Source organism: Petaurus breviceps, unplaced genomic scaffold (genome assembly GCF_028583685.1).
Source record: "Petaurus breviceps papuanus isolate PSGF00001 unplaced genomic scaffold, PetGlider_PUasm1.0 78, whole genome shotgun sequence".
NCBI classification, from domain to species: Eukaryota; Metazoa; Chordata; class Mammalia; order Diprotodontia; family Petauridae; genus Petaurus; species Petaurus breviceps.
In genome coordinates, this window is record NW_027186502.1 from 4,139,038 (window position 1) to 4,159,625 (window position 20,588).

A 20,588-nucleotide genomic window follows, 5' to 3' on the forward strand; every position below is an offset into this window, starting at 1 on the left:
CTTTACATCTCTAGTGCTTAACACATTTTTATGTGCTTAAAACACGGTCATTTAATAATTGATTAATTTTGTGTTTGATACAGTGAATAGAGTTCTGGGCCTGAAGTCAGGAAAGCCTGAGTTTAAATCTGGCCTTGGACAATTTCTAGCTGCTTGACCCCTGGGCAAGTCACTTAACTTACTTCCACCAGTTTCCTCATCTGCAAAATGGGGTTAATAATTGTATCTATCTCCAAGTATTGTGAGGATCAATTGAGATAATAATTGCAAAATGCTTAATATAGTGTCTGGCACTGGTGCTATAGAAATATATTATATTAGTACATATTTTGTGTATGTACTGAGACCGTGGGTTTCATCACTGATTTCCTTTATTAGAATTTGGCTCCTGAGAGTATCTGGGCAACTCTACTTCTGTACTTTTGTGGAGACATTTGTTTCTCTCCTTTGTTTGATAAGATTTCTGAGATCATAGAGAAACATCTTCTTGCCAGCCCTTGTTAGATGCATGCCACCCCTGACCAGGAACCAGTGTTACTGTATCTTAAGCTGTGATATAAACATCTGAATTCTTTTCTTGCAGAATGTCTTCGTCAATTGTTGTCTTCCTGTTTTTCTATATTACATATGCTGCTAAATACATTGGGTATTTTGGTCCTTACAGATAACGTATTGGTTTGTACGCAAGTTTTCAATGATTTCCAAACAAGCACTCATTCAGAACAAGTTTGTGGGAAAAAAGGAACTAATGCGGTTCATCTTGAATCTTTCCACCATGGGTCAAACCAGCTGTGTTATCCTTTCCCACCACTCTGCCCCCTCAGAATGAGGACAGAAAACAAACTATGAGAGAGTTAGGCATCCCATTCCTACCAATGATGAAAGGTATTCTGGAGTTAGAAGAAACTTTTCTTTATGATTCTGAATCTCATGTAGGAGGCTCTTCAATTGCGAAGTTTGTTACAGTTAGCATAATTTAATTCACAAGCAATAGAACTGAGAACACCTTAAAATATAAAGAATTTCTCTTTCATTTGTCTCTATGATAAAAATCTTCCATGACAGTGTTATACATGACTTTTTTATGCCTTTCTTGACACTAATATTCAAAGGGTAATCAAATAAACAAGAAAAAATATAGTGGGTGGCACACAGTAGGTAGGTGCTTGAGTGAACAGTGTCTCTTATTTTACTATCATATCCAGTTATGTGGACAGCCTATAGAGAAGAGATCCTTAACATGGCATCTGTAAACTTGCTTTTTTGGGTATGTCTTGATAACTGTATTTCAGTATAAATGGTCTTATTTGTAAGAATATTTATTTTATTTTATGCATTTAGAAACATCACTGGAAAAATTCAATAGACTTCTGCAGATAGCCAAAGTTTCCATGACAAAAAAAGGATAAGAACTCCTGCTATAGAGTTTGTCCAACAATACACATATTTTGGACAGATGCAAGAGATGAATCCTAAAACTGAATAGGAAGAAGAGATGTACAGTGCTTTCAATGACCCCAAGATAATTAAAAAAGTAGAATACTGTAGAAATTAAATCCCTGAGAAATTAAAACTGTGGAAAACAGCAATGAAGATATATGTGGTGGACATACTTAGGCTGCAGCATAATACAAATGATTAATTTTTCACATAAAATGATATTAGACATATGATGATAAGTAAAAAACAAACAGGTAGGTCCAGCAGGTAATGCAAATGTAGGATAAGAGGCTTAGGCTCAGGCACAGAGACACTCTATACATGCAATGTCTCAGATTGAGAGGAAGGCGCCCAGCATGTTGGTTGAATCTCTTGTGGATGATGAAAGGAAATCAACAATGGCGGCACAGGAGAGTTGTGGATGAATTGCCATCGGCACCACTGGAAGAAATACTTGAATCAGACTTCCATGGTAGTAGAACATTCTGGAGCCATGTTTATTTATCAGAACTAAAAAAGAAGTGAACTTTCTAAAAGAAAAAAGCACTCTACTCCAAATCATTCTACACTACCTTACTCCCATGAATAGTATAATGTTCATTCCTGGTTATAAATTAGAAGAGAACTATGTAATATCTTGTACACAAAAAGTACTTTAAAATGTTATTTATTATTTAATAAGCATTATTAAGTACTGTCTGGTAGCAACACACTGTAGTAAAAACTAGGGAAAAAACAAAGGGAAAAATGAAAGACAATTCACTTGAAATACTTGCAGTCTAATGGAGGGCAAATGTGCATAAAGAACTATGCTAGAAAGAGTAAAATAAGTGCAAAGAAGAGGTCCAAAGGGTTCTGGGAAATGTGAGAACAGATAGCATTTTAAACCCTGAGAGGTAGGAGGAACAGAGAAGAAAGGCTTTACGGGGAGTGTAGCACTTGAGCTGAACCATGAAGGAAAGAAGGGAATAAAAGGCCATCACCACTACCCCACTCTCCAGTAACAAAGACACAGGTAATTAACATAGAACAAATATTGTTTATTGCAGACTTTTAGCTGACATGTGAAGAAGGCACTATGAAAATTAATGAAACTAGATAATCTCTCTAAATGGATTTATGTTAAAATATACAACATTCTTACATAGCCTCTCTTTATATATGTGGAACAATAGAACATTTAGTGACAAAAATCATCGTTTCCAAAAATAACATTTACTGGGGACTGGGTTTTTCTTCTTCTTCTCTTCTCTTTTTCTAAAATTAAAGCATACATAAATTAAATATTTTCTTTCAGAAAGAAAACTTGACACAGATCAACACCTAAAATGGTCCAAATTTCATTTTTACTATTTTCTCTCAAACAAAAAAATGGAGGATTTCACTTTAGAAAAAAATACTGTGATAACACATCAACACATTTTCTGGATATCTCTTTAACAGTGTAGTTTTTGTTGCATGTGTGTATTTGTGTGCTTGTGTGCATATGTGAGCGTGTGTGTGTTTGTGTATATGTTTTTACATTTTCCCCTTGTGCTTTTCCATATAGCATGATGTATAATCAGTGAAACAGGAACTAAATAAAAAACAGGCTATACAGATTGTGTTCTCAACAGAGCCATGACAAACACAGTGTGTCACAAAACATAACTACTTGTCAGAAGCCTTGTTGCACTTTTTAGTTAGTTCAAATGTTTCATTTTTTTCAGAGATTGGCATTAAGAACTTTAAATAAATCTACACATCCTGTCACTGAACATGTAAGATTAGGGACCTGAGTGAGCTGAGGGTTCAAACCAACGCAAGCAAACACTCTGAATCACAGACACCATTGTGACAGACCAAAGTTAAACGATTTGAATTAAGAGCCACATACAAACTACTACCATCCCTGCTTTGTTCTTATAAATCCAAAGCTACGAAATACGAAAAGCTGCTTCATAGTGGAGAGGGAATGAAATAACTAATCGAACAACACAACTCTCATATCACTGGATGAAGTATTGTTGCAGTTAAAAAAATCAGTTTTAAGCTCTTTAGTTTTATATATATATATATATATAAAACACACAGGCCCAATGGCACATACAGCTGCTGACTCAGGTTTTCATTGTTCATCTATGGCAAAAAATGCGTACCAAAAAAAAAATCAACATGACATTCCCTTCATGGCTTCCTAAAACAAAGCATTTTAGAATAATGCCAAGAACACTGGAGTTACATATGATTAGTGACTGTTTCCTTCATCAAAAGATTCCACTCCTGAATCACTGGCAGCTGCACTAATTTTTTCTTGCCGTCTTCTCATAATTTCTTGAAGCTCAGAGCTCCCGTTGTTATCCTATAAAACAAAACAAGTTCACAAACTATGGTTACTGGATTGTGTGGGATGAAAATCTGCAGTGAAATAACTCCAATAAGCACTCTTATGCGCTTTTCATCTAATAACCAGGTATTGTGGAAGGAGAACTAGATTTTGAATCTGAAGACCTAGGTTTGAGTTTTGATTATAATTATTATTTATGGGTTGTCACTTCTCTTGCCTGTTTCCTCCTTTGTAAACTGAGGGGGAAATTGGATTAACTGGTTTGTATACTACCTTCTGACTTTCAAAATTTCATTGTCCTTGCCTATGAACATAACTTTTTGGGAATGGGTTGGCCTACCCATTAGCTCTATTACTTGGGTATGGCTATAAGAACTTTTTAACAAGTATCTGATTATTTCCTTTATCTGCAAAATATGCTGTGTTCTTCACTACCTACCACAACAGAATTTACTGAAGATAAATGAGGCTCTGCGTAAACATGGAGTGCTATGAGCACCCTTGAAGAAGGAGGCAATGAAATTATAAACACCAATAACATATAGCAGAACATCAAAAATATCTGTTGGGATCAATGAATAGACATATTTTCATTTAAGGGAGTTTTCTGCCAGAGGCGTTGATTGCTGCCAGAAAATAATTGATTGCAGCCTCTTTATTCTGTGTACTTCTCCCCACTGTGGTCATTTATGCCTCTCTGAAAGGTAGGCCTACTCAGGCAACATTAGTTTACTGCTTTCTGTTTGTGGAGGATAAAGAAATAAGGAGGAAAAGATGAAGGGAGGGGAAAGCTGAGCATACTTTAGCTGTATCAGTAGGTCCAGGTGTAGGAGATATGGGTGTAGAGGAGTGTGTAGGTGGTATTTATAGATTTTAGGGTGTGAATTTTGAAATTCCTACTTTGCCCCTTAAACAAATAACTTATCTACAATAAAACCAGAATGCCGCATGCCACTTTTAACATTCACACAGCTTTGAAACAAAACTAATTCAGAAAGTTTCTAATAATGTTTTTGTGATCAACAAAAGGAAATTGGTCCTTATTAAACCAATAAGGTATCTGAGGATCCAAGTTAATAAACAAACCCTAAACTGATTCTTAATTATACTTTGGAAAATAAAATTTTTCTTGATTAAGAATGGTTGTAGAGTTGTATATATAAGAATGGTTGTAGAGTTGTATATATCAAGCTATCTGCTTCGGACTGACTAACTTCTCAATTTGTATAATATGCATTTAGGGACAACCTAAATTTCAAACCATTCTAAAACAATTCCAAAGCTAGTTATAGAAAATGTACCACTTATACAGCCCATTTTGAGGATTCAGGTTGATTTAAGGCCCTGTACCCATTAAATTTGAGAAGCAGTTTGGTATAGAAAATGGAAAGCAGGCCTAAGATTCATAAAGACTCTTAACAAACTAGTTATGTGACCCAAAGCAAGTCTTCTAGCCTCTAAGTACCTCAAGGACAGGGAGTCTAAGACCACTTTGCAGAGCATTTCGTAGGAGCTACATGGGTAGGAGTTTCCCCATCAGCAGTTCCCTATATCAAGGAAATCACAGGTCTAGTACACGTACACACAGACACACACACAACCCTTCTTTTAGGAAAGTCTCTTATTGGGCAATCAATCATTCCAACTGTAGTGCACCATAAAGACCTTCTAGGCCAATCCTTTCATTTTACAAATGTGCAATGTTAGGTTCCCAAAGGTAAATTGATTTACCCAAGGGTAACATAATGAAAAATCAAGCAGAGGCTAAGTTCAAATTTGAGTGCTTTGTCTCCACATCTAGAACTCTTCCCATTGTACCCTCCTACCTGGGAGGAAGGGGGAGAAGCGAGGGCCTCCTGGCTTAGGAAACTGTACTCTCTGACTTACATGGTACCATGAAAAGAGAAAACTTCAAAACCACTATACAAGGATACATATTTCCTTAGAGTACCCCCCACCCCACCCATACACACTTGATGAATCCTTCCTCAGCTTATTTTAGAACCATAAAGTAGCCTAAAATATTCTTGGTCAGAAGTGCATTACATGATTTAGTTTTCCTTTTTAAATGCCTCTTCTTTTAGAATTTTGCCCTTTGCAAAGGATTCTATAAAGGGTTTAAAAATAAAAAACTACCCTTGATATCAAAACATAAGGGGAGGAGAGGGAGGAGAGGGGAAAGGAAAGGGGAAAGAAGGGGAAGGGGAAGGGGAATGGAGAGGAGGGAGCAAAGGGTAGGGGAGGAGAGGGAAGAGGAAGGAGAAAAATTCTCTTTAAGACACAAATGATGGGGGGGGGTGCTGAGTCAAGATGGCAGAGTAGAAGCAGGACCTCCCTGCTGCTCTGGCTTCCACCTTCCCCAATCCATGTAAAAAGGGGACTCTGAACAAACTTTGGAGGATTTAGCCCCAGGGTAGGGCTGAACAGCCTCTGGCCGGAGGGACTCCAGATCAGCAGCAGCTGTGGCAGTTTCCAGATTTATCAGCAAATAGATGCGAAGGACAAAGTGAGAGGTCAGTGCAGTCTGGACTTTGGGACCCAGTAAGTGGGAGTGCCGGGGCAAGAAGCCGCTAAGCCAGCACCGTGTGGCAGCTTCAGCTCCTGGCCTGCAGAGTATAGGGAGACCAAGCACCAGTCTGAGGGGTAATCGCTCTTGCTTTAACCTCCTTGGATCTGGATTGCAGTCTAGGGTGGAGGTCCTGGGGTGTGTGACCAGCTTGCCAGAGCATGTGGAGACCTCAGAGAGGGTACCCGTCTAATACCTCCAGTAGCTGAGAAAACCCCAGGGTTTGGGACGAAACCTCCCCTGTCCAGTGGCAGAGTCGCACTGTGGCAAAAACCCCAGGGGTCAAGTGAGTGAGGGGAGACATGACCAGGCAAAAAAAAAAAACAAAGCAGACAGAAGATTCCAACATTAGATTCCTATTTTGGGGACAAAAAGGAGGAAAGCATGGAACAGGAGGAAGACAGTGAAGTCAGAACTCCTGCACCAAAAGCTTCAAAGGAAAATACGAGTTGGTTACAGACCATAGAGGACCTTAAGAAGCAGAAAAGAGAAGTAGAGGAAAAATTGGGAAGAGAAATGAGAACAATGCAAGAAAATTATGAAATGAGAGTCAACAACCTGACTGAAGAAAATAACACCTTAAAAAACAGACTAACTCAAATAGCAAAAGAGTCTCAAAAAGGCAATGAGGAGAAGAATGCCTTAAAAAGCCAAATTTGCCAGATGGAAAAAGAATATCAAAAGCTCAATGAGGAGAATGATTGCTTCAGAATTAGATTGGAGCAAATGGAAGCTAATGACTTTATGAGAAATCAAGATGCTGTTAAACAGATCCAAATAAATGAAAGAATAGAAGGCAATGTGAACTATCTCATGGGAAAAACCACTGACCTGGAAAATAGATCCAGGAGAAATAATTTAAAAATTATTGGACTACCTGAAAGCCATGATCAAAGTAAGAACCTAGAAATCAGCCTCCAGGAAGTTCTCAAAGAAAACTGCCCTGATGTTTTAGAACCAGCGGGCAAAATAGAGCTTAAAAGAATTCACCGATCTCCTCCTGAAAGAGATCCCCAAAAGAAAACTCCTAGGAATATTATAGCCAGGTTCCAGAATTCCCAGATTAAGGAGAGAATATTACAAGCAGCCAGGAAGAAACAATTTGAATATTGTGGAAACACAATCAGGATAACCTAGGATCTGGCAGCTTCTACACTGAGGGATCGAAAGGCTTGGAATAGGATATTCCGGAGGTCAAAGGAGCTGGGATTAAAACCAAGAATCACCTACCCAGCAAAACTGAGTATCATGTTTCAGGGGAAAATATGGTCATTCGGTGGAATAGAGGACTTTCAAGCATTCTTGCTGAAAAAACCAGAGTTGAATAGAAAATTTGACATTCAGATACAAGAAGCAAGAGAAGCATAAGAACGTAAACAGGGAAAAGAAATCATAAGGAACTTAGCAAAGTTGAACTATTAACATTCCTCCATGGAAGAACAATAATTGTAACTTATGAAATTTTTCTCAGTAGTTGAAGGGAATAGAAATATATATGTGTCTATATATGAGGGTATATGGGCATATGAATACATATGTGAATGTGTGTATATATGTTTACAGGTATACATAGATAGAGGGGACAGGACCAATTTAACAGGAAGGGATGATACTTAAAAGGTGAAATTAAGAGGTGAGAGAGGAATATAATGAGAGGAGATGGGGAGAGACAGAATGGGGTAAACTATCTGATACAGAAGAGGCAAGAGAAAATGGTTACAATGGAGGGGAAGAATAGGGAGGCAAAAGGGATTGGGTCAACCTTATTCCCATTGAATTTGGCTTGAGGAGGGAATGAAATACACACTAAATAGGGTATCTCACCCTACAGGAGAGTAGGGGGGAAGGGGATGAGTTGGGGGATGATGGAAGGGAGGGCAGGCTGGGGGAGAGGGAAGTTGGAACCACCCACTTTTGAAAAGGTTCGGGATCAAAGTAGAGAATAGAACAAGTGGGAGGTGGGATAGGAGGGAGGGAAATATAGTCAGTCTTTTACAATATATCTACTATGTTATTGTTTTGCATTAGCCACACATGTACAACCTATACTGAACTGCTTATCTTCCCAGTAAGGGTGGGTGACAAGGGAGGAAGGGAATGAATCTGGAATTCAAAGTTTTAAAATCAAATATTCAAATATATATATATATATATATATTATTAATACTATTTTACATGTAATTGGGAAATAATTAGGCACTGGGGGCATAGAGATCCACTGGAAAAGTCGAAAGGGGTATGGGCGAAAATATGGGAGAGAACAGATTGGAGGAGGGATATCCTGTGGGACTGCTATTTTGGGGCATGGGTAGGGGAAAAATGGGGAGAAAATTTGTAACTCAAAATCTGGTGGAAATGAAGGATGTAAATCAGAAGTTAATAAAGCATTTGAAAAATAAAAAAAATTTTAAATAAAGAACTAAAAAAAAACATAAATGATGCACTCAGCAGGATGGTATTTAAAGGATGATTGCTAAAATGGTCTAGATGACCTTTTATAGTCCTTCCTCGCTAGCCCTTTGATGTTATAGTAAAACACAGTATAACCAGGTAAGTATCTTACTTACAGTATATTACATAAATTATACTTATTGTATAATCAGGTAAGTATGTTACAAGTTCCCTGATTTTTGAACAAGCAGACAGAAATGTAGGAAAGTTTTAAAGCTTAAGCAAAAGTATGGATCCCTAATCCTTGTCCCTAATGCCCTGGAGATATGACTTATGTTGCAAATACCACCTGATGCTTAGCAAAGAGGTTTCTGCACTTCTGAGGAGTCAGGTATGGTTTCAGGCATTTTATAGCATTCACAGCTGGGAGCTATGGGAGATTACTGAAAAGCTCACTCATGGCTGTGGGGGTCCTAGCCAGGAACTGAATGTCTAAAAGACCCAGTGCTTCTGCCTCTTTTTCTTCACTTGGGTACAACACAGAAACCTTGTTATGTAAAACCAGTTGTCCATACCCCTCAAATACATAACCTGTTAGGAGCCATGGACTAAAATTCAGAGAGAATGGAAAGAAACCCAGGCAGGTAATTATCACACCTAAATCCAAATAAGGTTATATGTAATTTAGTACTGAATGATTTTTACTCTCTAAAGTATACATTTACATCTTGAAAACTATGACTTATTCAAAAATCATTTCACAAACTTACAGTGAGCAAAGGTCCACTAAAAGGTAGCTCATATGCTACACGGGCACTAAGATGGGATGATGTTACTGACTGGGGTTACCAGCTCTGTAGTGGTCCCTTGTGAAATGCAATGGCTATCGAGGATTTAGGAGTTTTAATCAAAAGCATCAATTTCACAAAAGCAGAGCCACAATTAATTAAGTTGTGACAGACAAGGAAGTTATTCATGAGTATAGCAGTGATTTTCTGTCTCCAGGGCTATCAATATGAAGACAATATTATTCATTGCTACTGAAATAGGCCAGTTGATGTTGACAGAGTCTTACCTCTAATGCAGCTTTCTGTACAGTAATTTGGCTAAAGACTCTAGCTCCTTCAGGGCAAACAGTCCTCAGCTCATCTTTATTAAGAGAGAAAAGTTGTGCACCAGTCAGCACTCCAAGGCTATTGACAGTCCTAAAAGAGACAAAATACAATGTTAAGATATGCATGATAAGCAAAAATCATCAAACCCAGAAAAAGCGTGTGTGAGAAATGTATCTTTTCAATATAGGACATTTTGGGGGAGGGGTACATTTCACTAACTAGAAATCTCTGTTAACTATCAGTCCCACAGCAGTTAATAATACAGTTCAAAATGATGGTTATGAGACATTACAAAATGCTGTAGTGCCTTTGAAATAATTTCCCTCCTTCTTGTCATCCCATTGAGTATTATTATATTCTAAATCTTTAAAATCTGGTAATCAGTGTACTGGGTATAAAGTAATGTTCTATTACCCAGAACCAGATAGCAGGAAATTTACAGTTTGTCTCAGTGACTCAGGGGATATGTTAAACCTGCTGGGATTCTGGGGTTTGCCATATAACAAGGAAATAAACCAAGAATAAATCAAAGTTTATTTTAAAAAGAAAAAAAAAGCTTTTAGCTCACAGATGAGATCATGGGACCACAGGGTTACTAAGGCAGATGTGATCTAATGTTGTGTCAAACATCCTTTGGAGACAGCTTGATTCTATCTGCCTGAGCAATGGCACCAGTCAGTTCAGGACACTTGTATGTGTGTTCTTAGAGGGCCCTTCTACTGACTCAACTGTCTCTTTACAAGGAAAATGAATGATGTAGGCACCCCAATGGTGCTTTCAGTTTATTCTAAGGAGCACAGAAATGAACAGATATTCCACAAATAGAAAGACTGAACCAAGGGCAGGGGTGGGGAAACTGTGGCCTCAAGGCCACATGTGAGCCTCTAGGACCTCAAGTGTGGTCCTTTGACTGAATCTAAACTTCACAGAACAAACCCCCTGTAAAACTTGGACTCAGTCAAATGGTTGCATCCAAGGACCTAGAAAGCCACATATGTCCTTGAGGCCATGGAATCCCCATCCCTGGCCAAGGGCATTGACTATTTTTCTTTCTTTCAAATATTTTCATACAAAAAAAAGTTATTTACTATGGGGGGGAATATAGTCTACTATCTAAAACCATTATCTAGCATCATGTTGGTGTTTGGGGGAAAAGAATATAGTTTACCTTCTATAACCTTCAACAACACTCACAATAACTTAATGTTTTGGACAGAAGGGGAGTATCCCATTTTGAACCTTTAAAAGGGAATGTTTACAGCATCAGACTTACACTGGGTTGAATCCCTTTGACTGTAACCACATCTTCACATCCTCTGGTGTGGAATCATACGTGATATTGACAACAGGCACATTTTGTCGTGGCACATGGAATTTTTTCTGGGCAGTACTCCGGCCGATTGTCAATCTATGAATAAGCTCATCTTGTACCTCTTCCATCTGAGATTTCCTTCCTACAAATTAAAATTTTGCACCTTTAATCTCTTAGATTACAGAGTTCAGAGTTTTAGAAATGGAAGTGACCATAGAGATTCTACTATAATCATCCTATCATTACAGACTGAGGCCTGGAAGGGACCTGAAAGGCTATTTAGTCTAAACCCTTCATTTTACAGACAAGGAAATTGAAGCCCAGGGAGGTTGTTAAGGATGTTACAATTTACCCAAGGTCACACTTGGCAAGGATCAGAGGTGGAATTTTAATCCACGTCTACTAACTTGAGATAGTGGCCTTTCCACTGAACTAGCCTGTCTACTCTTCATTTTGCAGAGGCTGTATCTTGCCCAAGATTACAGAGTCAGTAGTGATGAAGTCAGGACTGGTCTCCTGAATTCTTATTTTAGTATCCTTTCAAAGACAGCTTTGAGTAATTTATATACAGTTTTCCCTACTTTTGTTGCAAAGGGAATTGAATGAGAGCAGAAGGATAAGAAAAAAACAAAGAATTCTCTGTCACAGTTGGATTCCTTCCCCTTTAGGCTCCCTCAAAACAATTAAAACATTTACATCTTCAGAGATGATATGTCAGGATTTTTTTTATAGCTCCTAAGATAAATCAACTTGAATTTCTGTACCCTTCCAAATATCTACATTTTATAGAATCAAATCTTGTTTAAAATTTACCTGAAACATGAATTTTACAAGTGATAAGAAAAGCAGCAAATTCCTTTTTTTAGGCAGATCTAATCACAATGCAACTTTTTCCTATTTAAGCTGAATCTCCCACCCTAAAACTTCCATATGCTGGACCCTTTTTCTACACTCTGGGGACATGTTAAATACTCTTATTAATTATTGGATGCTAATATTTCTTTCTACTAACTTGAGATTAGGGAAGGACATTATGGTCAATTGCTCATTATGTCTACCCTGTTTTTGTCTATATGATAAAGCACATACAAGGGTTAGTAGATGCTCTCCTAATTTCTTTCTGTTGTATTTTGACATAAGCAGAGTAGTGTGAACAGTGGGAGACAATCAGGAGGGTCTTGACCCTGATGAGCTACCATCAAAAATACACAGTGATCTGTATCCACCTTGGGAGCAAAATCTGTTTCTAAAATGTAGACAAAATAAAAAAATTGATTCAAGGAAACTACATAAAAATATCTTAAAAGAGGAAATCATTATAAACATGCTTGGTTTACTAAAAGAAAATCATGCGCATACTTCAAGCCCATCTGCTTGTATGACCTCATCAGTGTGATAAATCTAAAGTTCTTGAAGTACTACAAAAGAAAATCATTATATAAATTTAAGATACTGTTAAATTATTTGTAAATGAAACTAAGCATATGGGTAATTTTCATCAGGTTTGTTTATATTTTATATGCCAACAAAGAAATGTCATTCTTCCACTTAATGAAAAGCAGATAAACATGGTGAGTCATTTGGTGTTAGGAGGTTTCTTAGCTCATCATAATATTCCAACCCTGGTTCTTCCCCTTTGGATGATTCTCGCCTTCTGCATAATTTCACATAGTACATACTGTTCCAACCTACAAACTGTTCTAAATGGAGACTGGGTTCTGGTGAACTTTGATCTAAGTAGAACTAGATGAACTAAGTAGGACTTTGACTACAATGTCAAAGATCACCGTGTTGAGAGAAAATAAATGAAACTCTATGGACTTACTTGGAAAAAAAAATCATGAGATTGTGATTTTCTAAGGGGAAAACTTTCCTCAGGGTATACTAGCAAAAATATTCTTTTGGAATTTCTCATTTAAAAACATGTTGCTGGTTTTTGTTTGTTTCTTTAAATAGCAAAAATTGAAAACACATGTAGAGCACACACACACACACACACACACACACACACAATCCCCTTAAGTCCAGCTTTCAGGGCCTCTCTTAATTTTAGTGAATGTTAGTCCTTGTTTATGAAAAACCACTCTTCCATAAGCTTCCTACATCATACAAAATGGTAATTTACAAGAATCTGAGGTTCTTGAATAGGATAATTCCTAAGAAAGTAAATATATACATGTAGATCAATTGTTTTATATTTTTAAAATTCAAAATAAATTAAGACTGGCCTAAAGGAGACATACAGGCACAGAGGAAAGAACATAGGTGTTTGGAGGCAAGAAAGCAGAGTTCAACAGTCAGTTATGCTATTTGCTACTGTATGACACCATTAAGCCTGTTTCTTCCACACCTGTAAGAAGTGTTTTCTAAACTTTGTACTATTATGTAAACAAGAACTATTATTATTATTATTCTCAAAAGGCTCCCTCACCTCATGAGAGATTATATAGAGAGGAGGGGACAGGCATAGGAAAGAGCTTTGGGTAACCACATTTAATAGGAGAAAGATGAATGACTGAAGAGTAATCAGAGAATGACCAGGAGAATGAGATGAGAGCAATGCTGAATCCAAAGGAGGAGAGAGTAACCAGGAAGAGGAGGTGATAATCAGTGTCAAAAGCTAAAAGGAGGGGCGGCCAGGTGGCTCAGCGAGTAAGAGCACTGGCTCCAGTGTCGGGATGACTGGGGATCAAATCTGGACTCAGATACTTAGCACCACATCCAGAAATAACTGGCCGTGTAACCTTGAGTAAGTTACTTAACTCCTATTGCTTTAAAAAAAAAAGCTATTGGGAGGTTAAGAATATTGAGGACTAAAGGAAAAAAAAAACACCATACATGGATTTATCAGTTAACAGATAACTCCATCCACTATACCAACTACCTTCTTGTAATGTGGAGAAGAGGAGATGGAGAAGTTTATGACGAATACATTCAATATTTTTCAGAAAAGGAGGAAGGTGAACTGAGGTCTTAAAAGAGGAATGAATGAATGAACAAACATTTATTAAGTGCTCATTATGTGCAAAATATTTTGTCGAGTGCTGCAGATACAAATGGAAAAGCAAGACCCTGCTTTCGAGGAGTTCACATTATAATCCTAATACTGATGGAAGGTTTCAGATACATATCAGAAGAAAAAGTCCCATGAGCCTTGTTTGTGTTCTTGAAGAATGAAGATGAGAGCAAATAATGATCAACATGGCAAGTTTTTGTAGAAGGGAATGGCACAAGGGGCAAACTTAGCAATGATGGGGACAATGATGGGGGCCAAGGCTCAGGGAAGGGTCAGAGGATGAGTGAAGATGTAGAAGTTTATAGATATGGGGGCAGCTAGGTGGTGCAGTGAATAGAGCACTGGTCCTGGAGTCAGAAGGACCTGAGTTCAAATCTGGCCTCAGACACAACACAAAACTAGCCATGTGACCTTGGGCAAGTCACTTAACCCCAATTGCCCTACTTTCCCCCCTGGAAAAAACAAAAAGTTTATAGATATGAGGTGCATGAAGGAGAGAATAAACATTTACATAGCACCTACTACCTGCCAAGTACTACACTTTAGAAATATGATCTCACAGGATCCTCACAACAACCCTGCAGTGTAGGTACTATTATTATTTTGTAGTTGAAGAAATAGGTGTCTTGCCCACGGTTGCACAGTTAGTAAGTGTCTGAGGCTGGATTTGAACTCAGGTCTTTCTGGGTTCGGCATTCCAGCTATTGCACCAACTAGTTGCCTCTAAAGTGGAAAAGAGGAGATGAGGAAATTTATGATGAATGTTCTCATTATTTTCAGTAAAGTAGGAAGGTGAACTGAAGTCTGAAAAGAGGAATTAATGAGTGAACAAAGCATTTATTAAGTGCTTACTATATGCAAAGAACTTTGTTACGTGCTGTGGATAAAGCAGAGAGACTAGGCCTGGCTTTCAAGGAGCTCACATTATAATTCTAACACATGGAAGGCTTCAACTAAAAACCAGATGGAAAAGTCCCATGGTCTTTAGGGTAGAGTGGCAAAGCAGATATTGATGCCATTTTCACTGAGAAAGTCCTATCAGCTTCTGTGTTGAACTCTTTGACAGTGCCAAGGACTACGGTGAGAACTTTGCTTTTTCAGTCTTATGAGAACTGTGGCTGTCTAGACACCCCACCAGAACAGTTACCATATTGCATTTCCACAGAGGTTGCTTCCCAGGATGTTGTCTGAGGAGTGCTGGGCTGGAAACAAAGCTATCCCCAAGATTCTTGGGTTCTGGGTTCTGGGCTGTGTCCATCAGGGTCTGAGGGAAGGTGGTGGTGGTTTGACTTGCCTAGTACACACTATCTTCTGTCTCTCCTGCAAGGTACCTTGCTGCTACAGCTAGGCTGACTTGCTTACTCTGTGTGTGGCTCTTGTTTGACAGTTGGTGGGGATGGTCATCCCTTTTTCATAGGACTTTCTTCCCTAGATGATGGCAGGATCATTGGTCTAAGGATGATGCCACTCCCAGGGCACCTGTGCCCACCTCCTTTTTTGTAGCACTGGGTCAGCAGTTGTTGTTCATAGTAATGAGAAAGACGGGGGCCACAATGATCTCTTTCCTCAATAATAGCTGTTGGGGCAAAGCTGGAAACAGGTCTTGTGGTTTGTGGGAAATTGCTATTCCTAAGGCTCTTGGAAGTGTGGAGTGTGATACTGGCCAAATGAAGATGAATTAAGTAATTGCTGTGATGCAGTGAGGGCTCATTTGGCATTAGGTGACTAATTTGAACTGGACCCAATTTGAATGATTTTGTTGACTTCCTCTAGTAGCATCCAGTGGTTTGAGAGTAGAACAGTGAACACAGATGGTGGAGATGACCCAAGGGTGAGGACGAGTAGGCTGTGAACAGCAAGGGGCAAGGGATTCAACAATGGTGCCTTATGGAAACGTTTAGCTCTAGGATTAAGATGCAAAGGGAAGGAAGTGAGAGCTGAACAGATGAGAAATACTAGAAGAATGAGGAAGTACTGAGGGACCAGAGGTTACAGTGAGGGCATAAAGAAATGGAATGTGGGAGTGGAAAAAGCTGCAGGATACAAGGTTGTATTCTGAGGGCAAAATTTCAGTTCAATTTTGAAGATAAAATGGTTGTTGTGATAGAGGATTGAAGGTGTCATTACTTTTGAGAGTGGATAAGGCAGAAGAAAAACTATGATCATAAGATATTAGGTTGATGAAATAGGAGGCTAAGGTATTAAAAAAATTATCAACATAAATATTGTAGGGGCGGCCAGGTAGCACAGCGAGTAAGAGCACCGGCTTCAGTGTTGTGAAGACCTGGAGATCGAATCCCAGGCTCAGACACTTAGCACCCACCCAGAAACACCTGGCTGTGTAACCTTGAGAAAGTTACTTAACCCTAGTTGCTTAGGGGCGGCCAGGTGGCTCAGCAAGTAAGAGCACCGGCTCCAGTGTCGGGATGACCTGGATCAAAATCCGGGCTCAGATACTCAGCACCGCACCCAGAAATAATAACTGGCCATGTAACCTTGAGCAAGTTACTTAACCCCTATTGCTAAAAAAAAAAAAAACAACCCATAAATATTGTAGTCTCCAAGGATGGCAGCAGAAGTTGAGTTATAGGACAAAATATTGAACTCATTGCGTTAACTAGGGATTGACAAGTGACAGCAACTAGGATCAGGCTATAATAAAAAGGAAAGAACTTTGAAAACAGGAGATGCTACTGAGTGGTAGTCTGAAACTGACAGTGGGAAGTTCTTGAGAGAAGGTGCAGACAACAGTGGAGAGGGAAGAAAGGGAAAAAAGGGCATCTTCAAGAGAAACGCTTACTTATATGAACATGGACAAGTCATTTAATCTCTCTGAGATTTAGTTTCCTCATTTAAAATTTTAAAAATTTAATTTTAAAAAATATACCATCACTGCCATTTCTGTGTATACTTGGTCCAGTCCAGCTGGTTTTCCCTTTTTGTTCTCTTTGTCATTAACACTTTTTCTATAAGGGTAACCATGTGATGTCAGGATCCAAATATGGTAGCTCTACTGTCCTTGATATTGAAGACTGTAATGTAAATCTTTGCTGGTCCTTTCTATCTTTCATTTGCTTGGTTTCCTTTCAATTTCATACTTAAATGATGCCATAATGTTTTTATTTAGTTGGGTTTGTCAACAATCTTTCTTTAAATTTTACCAATGCTTTGGCCAATATTTTCCATAAGATAAAAAAAATGTAATTGATATCTTTTGTTATTATATCACATTCATTTCCAAGTGTATGACTTCACCACCCTATCCTGAGAGCTATCTCTTGTTACAAAGAATAGAAAGAACTGAGACAAAGTGAGCAGAACTAGGGGAACAATGTATATAATGATAACATTATTGAAAAACCATTTTGAAAGACTTTAGAACACCAGTTAGCGCAAAACAGGGGTTCAAAAGGATGAACATAAAATATACCATTTTTTAGTGACAGGGAAACGATTAATGAAAAATTTCAGAAATAGACCCATTTTGAGACATGACTAATATGGAAAGTTGTTTTGCTGAATTGTGCAGTTTTATATGTTCAGGGATTTTTTCTTTAAAACAAAATTTGCTCAATTTTGGCAGGTAGTGGAAAAGAAAGATTAATTTAAAAAACTTGTTAGTTGAAAATAAAAATAGTAAAATATTTTTAAATAGAAAGGAAAGGGGGAAAAAAAGCAGTACATTAAAATTAATATCAAACTAGCCTTCCAGTATATGCAAATTTCCCTACCGAGGATCCCCCAATTCTTCCCCATCAGGTATTATAAATAAATTTGTATTCTATATCCATATTGTCCTTAGTTTCTACAACTCTATTTAGAAAATAAGTCAAATGCTTGCTGATGCAGTTTTTAGGGTTTTTTGGGGGGGAGGGGATCTTTTTGTCATAGCAAGAGATTTATTTTGGTTAACTTCAGTAAAAAATTATTATACTCAGTTCTAATATTCACTGCCCATTCAATCTCCAATCTTCAGTATTAATGACTTTATTAATTAAATCAGGTTTGGAGTTGTTTTAATAATACTCCATATTCCCTCCTTTTTCATTTTGATTCCATCTTCTAGCTTTGAATTAATTCTTGTCTTAGCTTTTACAAGCTGGTGGTACAGCTATCCACTTTTAGCTGATTCAGGAATTACTCTTTTTTTTTTTTAAGCAATTGGGGTTAAGTAACTTGCTCAAGGTTACACAGCCAGTTATTTCTAGGTGTGGTGCTAAGTATCAGGGTCCAGCGATCCCAGGTCATCCCGACTCTGGGGCCTGTGCTCTTACTCACTGTGCCACCTGGCTGCCCCTCAGGAATTACTCTTACATCAATAGCCACTCGTTTCCTTTTTGTTTGCCCTACCTTTTCCTCTCCGAAAAGCAAAAAAAAAAATAATCAGTGAAATATTTTGTGATGTTATTAGATGTTTACCATATTCAATCCCTTCTGATTCTTTTTTTATAAAAAAGTATTAGTAATGTATAGGCAGGTAGGTTCCATGTAGTAAGCAAATCTTTGGTCTTTCTTATTCCTTACTTCTGAATCATATTTTTCATTGCTTTCACTTGTTCAAACCTTTACACTGAGGTCAGCTTATATCAAAGTATATGATCATTTAACCTGAAGGTTTTATTGAGTTCTTTGGAGAATTTCTCTACAACTGAAACAGATGTTAACATGTAAGCCTTCTCCTCTTCCTCCACCCAAGATTTTTTGAAAGGGAGAAGAAATATAAGAATAGCTTGAGGAGATGGTAGGGTCAACTGAAGGTCTGTTAGGATAGGAAGGTTAGGGATACTTCCAGGCAGCAGGGAAAATTAGGGAAAGAGGAATGATGGTAGGCTCCAGCTGCCAGAGATGGGAAGGGATCGAGGGTTTTAGAAGTACAAATAGAAGAGTTGGTCTTGGTAAGGAGAAAGGTCACCTCTTCATCAGAAACTAGAGAAGGTGGGAAATGATATTAATAGATTTCCAGACATAGATGAAAGAATAATAGGAAATTCCCTGTGAATTTCCTCTAGCAATCTCAAAGGGTTGCTGTGAAGATCAAATAATATAATATTTAAGTGCTTTTACACAGTGTCTAACACATAGTAGGCACTTGATAAATGCTTGTTCCCTCCCCCTTCCCATTCCTGCTAATTTTTGTGTCAAATATATGGCAAAGTCTTCTTCAGAGGAGATGGAGAGACTGAGGGGAGAAGGTTTGGAAGAATGTGGAAAGTACAATAAAGTCAATTGTGGAAGATTAAAAGCATTGCTTTGCTGTATTAAAAGCTTAGTTAAAATTAGATAACAGATTTGAAGAGGACCCAGTCACTATATTTATGTAACTTCCTTCAGTATTATTCAGCAGTATATGACTAAGAATAGAGAAGGTAGAGGATGGGGTTAATCCAGGGATTTGGGAAAGCATGACTGATGATAGCTTAGAGAATAGAATATAGTTGACAATTTAAGTATAAGATCAAGATCAAGAAGGGAGGAAAATGAAGCCTGAGCAGGAGTGTTGGACAGACACAGAGGGATAGGTGGACAGGGAGCAAAGGTGAAGAGAAAGAATAACTTTAATGTAAATGAGGTCCAGGGACAAATGGAAGAATATGGAATATTCCTATTCATATGAAATATGGAAATTTCAGAGTTCTGAAATTCTGAATGAAGAATACAATATAGTTTATGGTTGTCACTACGTGTGTTTGAAGCAGAACAAAGGTATCGATTTTGACAGGTAAAGAGGTTGATTACCTGGGTTGCCAGAGTATTTGAGGGGATCTAAACATGCATTATTGAAGTCTTCGAATATGAAGACAGAGGTTCCTTTCAACACTGAGATACTGTGATTCTTAAATAGGTTTTTCTAGCTATTTGAAAATTACGTTAATATATGATTAACTATTATGTTCAGAAACATATTTATGTTAAAATGCTTCACTTGTAATAAAATTGGGACTGCATTTAATTCACTGAATAAGCAGTGGATATTTTCCCACCACTTTCAGAAACTTACGATCTACAGGAAGTTGTTTGTGTCTCTGGCTGTCTCGGACAATACTGCCTCCGCTGTCACTGGAGGTGCTGTTCTGGCGAGTTATATTTGCTGGTACCTTTGACACATTAATAGGAGCTGGTGCTGATGGTGGAAGAGGGACAGGGACTGATGCTGGTACTGGAGGAGGTGGAGAAGGAGCTGAAGGAGTATCAGTGGGTCTGGGACCATAATCCATCCTTTGTTTCTAAATAGAGGCAAATAATCATTAGTTTACCAAAGATTCAAATAAAAGCAAGTTTAAAAAAAAAAAGGTGGGGGCAGCTAGGTGGTGCAGCAAATAGAGCACTGGCCCTTAAGTCAGGAGGACCTGAGTTCAAATCCAGCCTCAGACAGTTAACACAACTAGCTGTGTGACCTTGGACAAGTCACTTAACCCCAATTG

At 38.1% G+C, this 20,588-nt stretch overlaps 1 protein-coding gene across 11 annotated transcripts in view; it reads right to left on the reverse strand.

The window, feature by feature from the left end:
* Positions 1 to 2,459: 2,459 nt before the first annotated feature.
* Positions 2,460 to 20,588, reverse strand: part of EPS8 (EGFR pathway substrate 8, signaling adaptor) — a 258,356-nt gene continuing 240,227 nt past the window's right edge. For all 11 annotated transcript variants that reach the window (XM_069106138.1, XM_069106137.1, XM_069106135.1 and 8 more), the window contains 4 exons: positions 20,165 to 20,390; positions 11,112 to 11,292; positions 9,799 to 9,928; positions 2,460 to 3,781 (listed from right to left, as the gene is read on the reverse strand). In XM_069106138.1, coding sequence (XP_068962239.1) covers positions 3,668 to 3,781; positions 9,799 to 9,928; positions 11,112 to 11,292; positions 20,165 to 20,390 — 651 coding nt within the window. In that variant the 3' untranslated portion in view covers positions 2,460 to 3,667. The remainder of the gene's footprint in view (positions 3,782 to 9,798; positions 9,929 to 11,111; positions 11,293 to 20,164; positions 20,391 to 20,588) is intronic.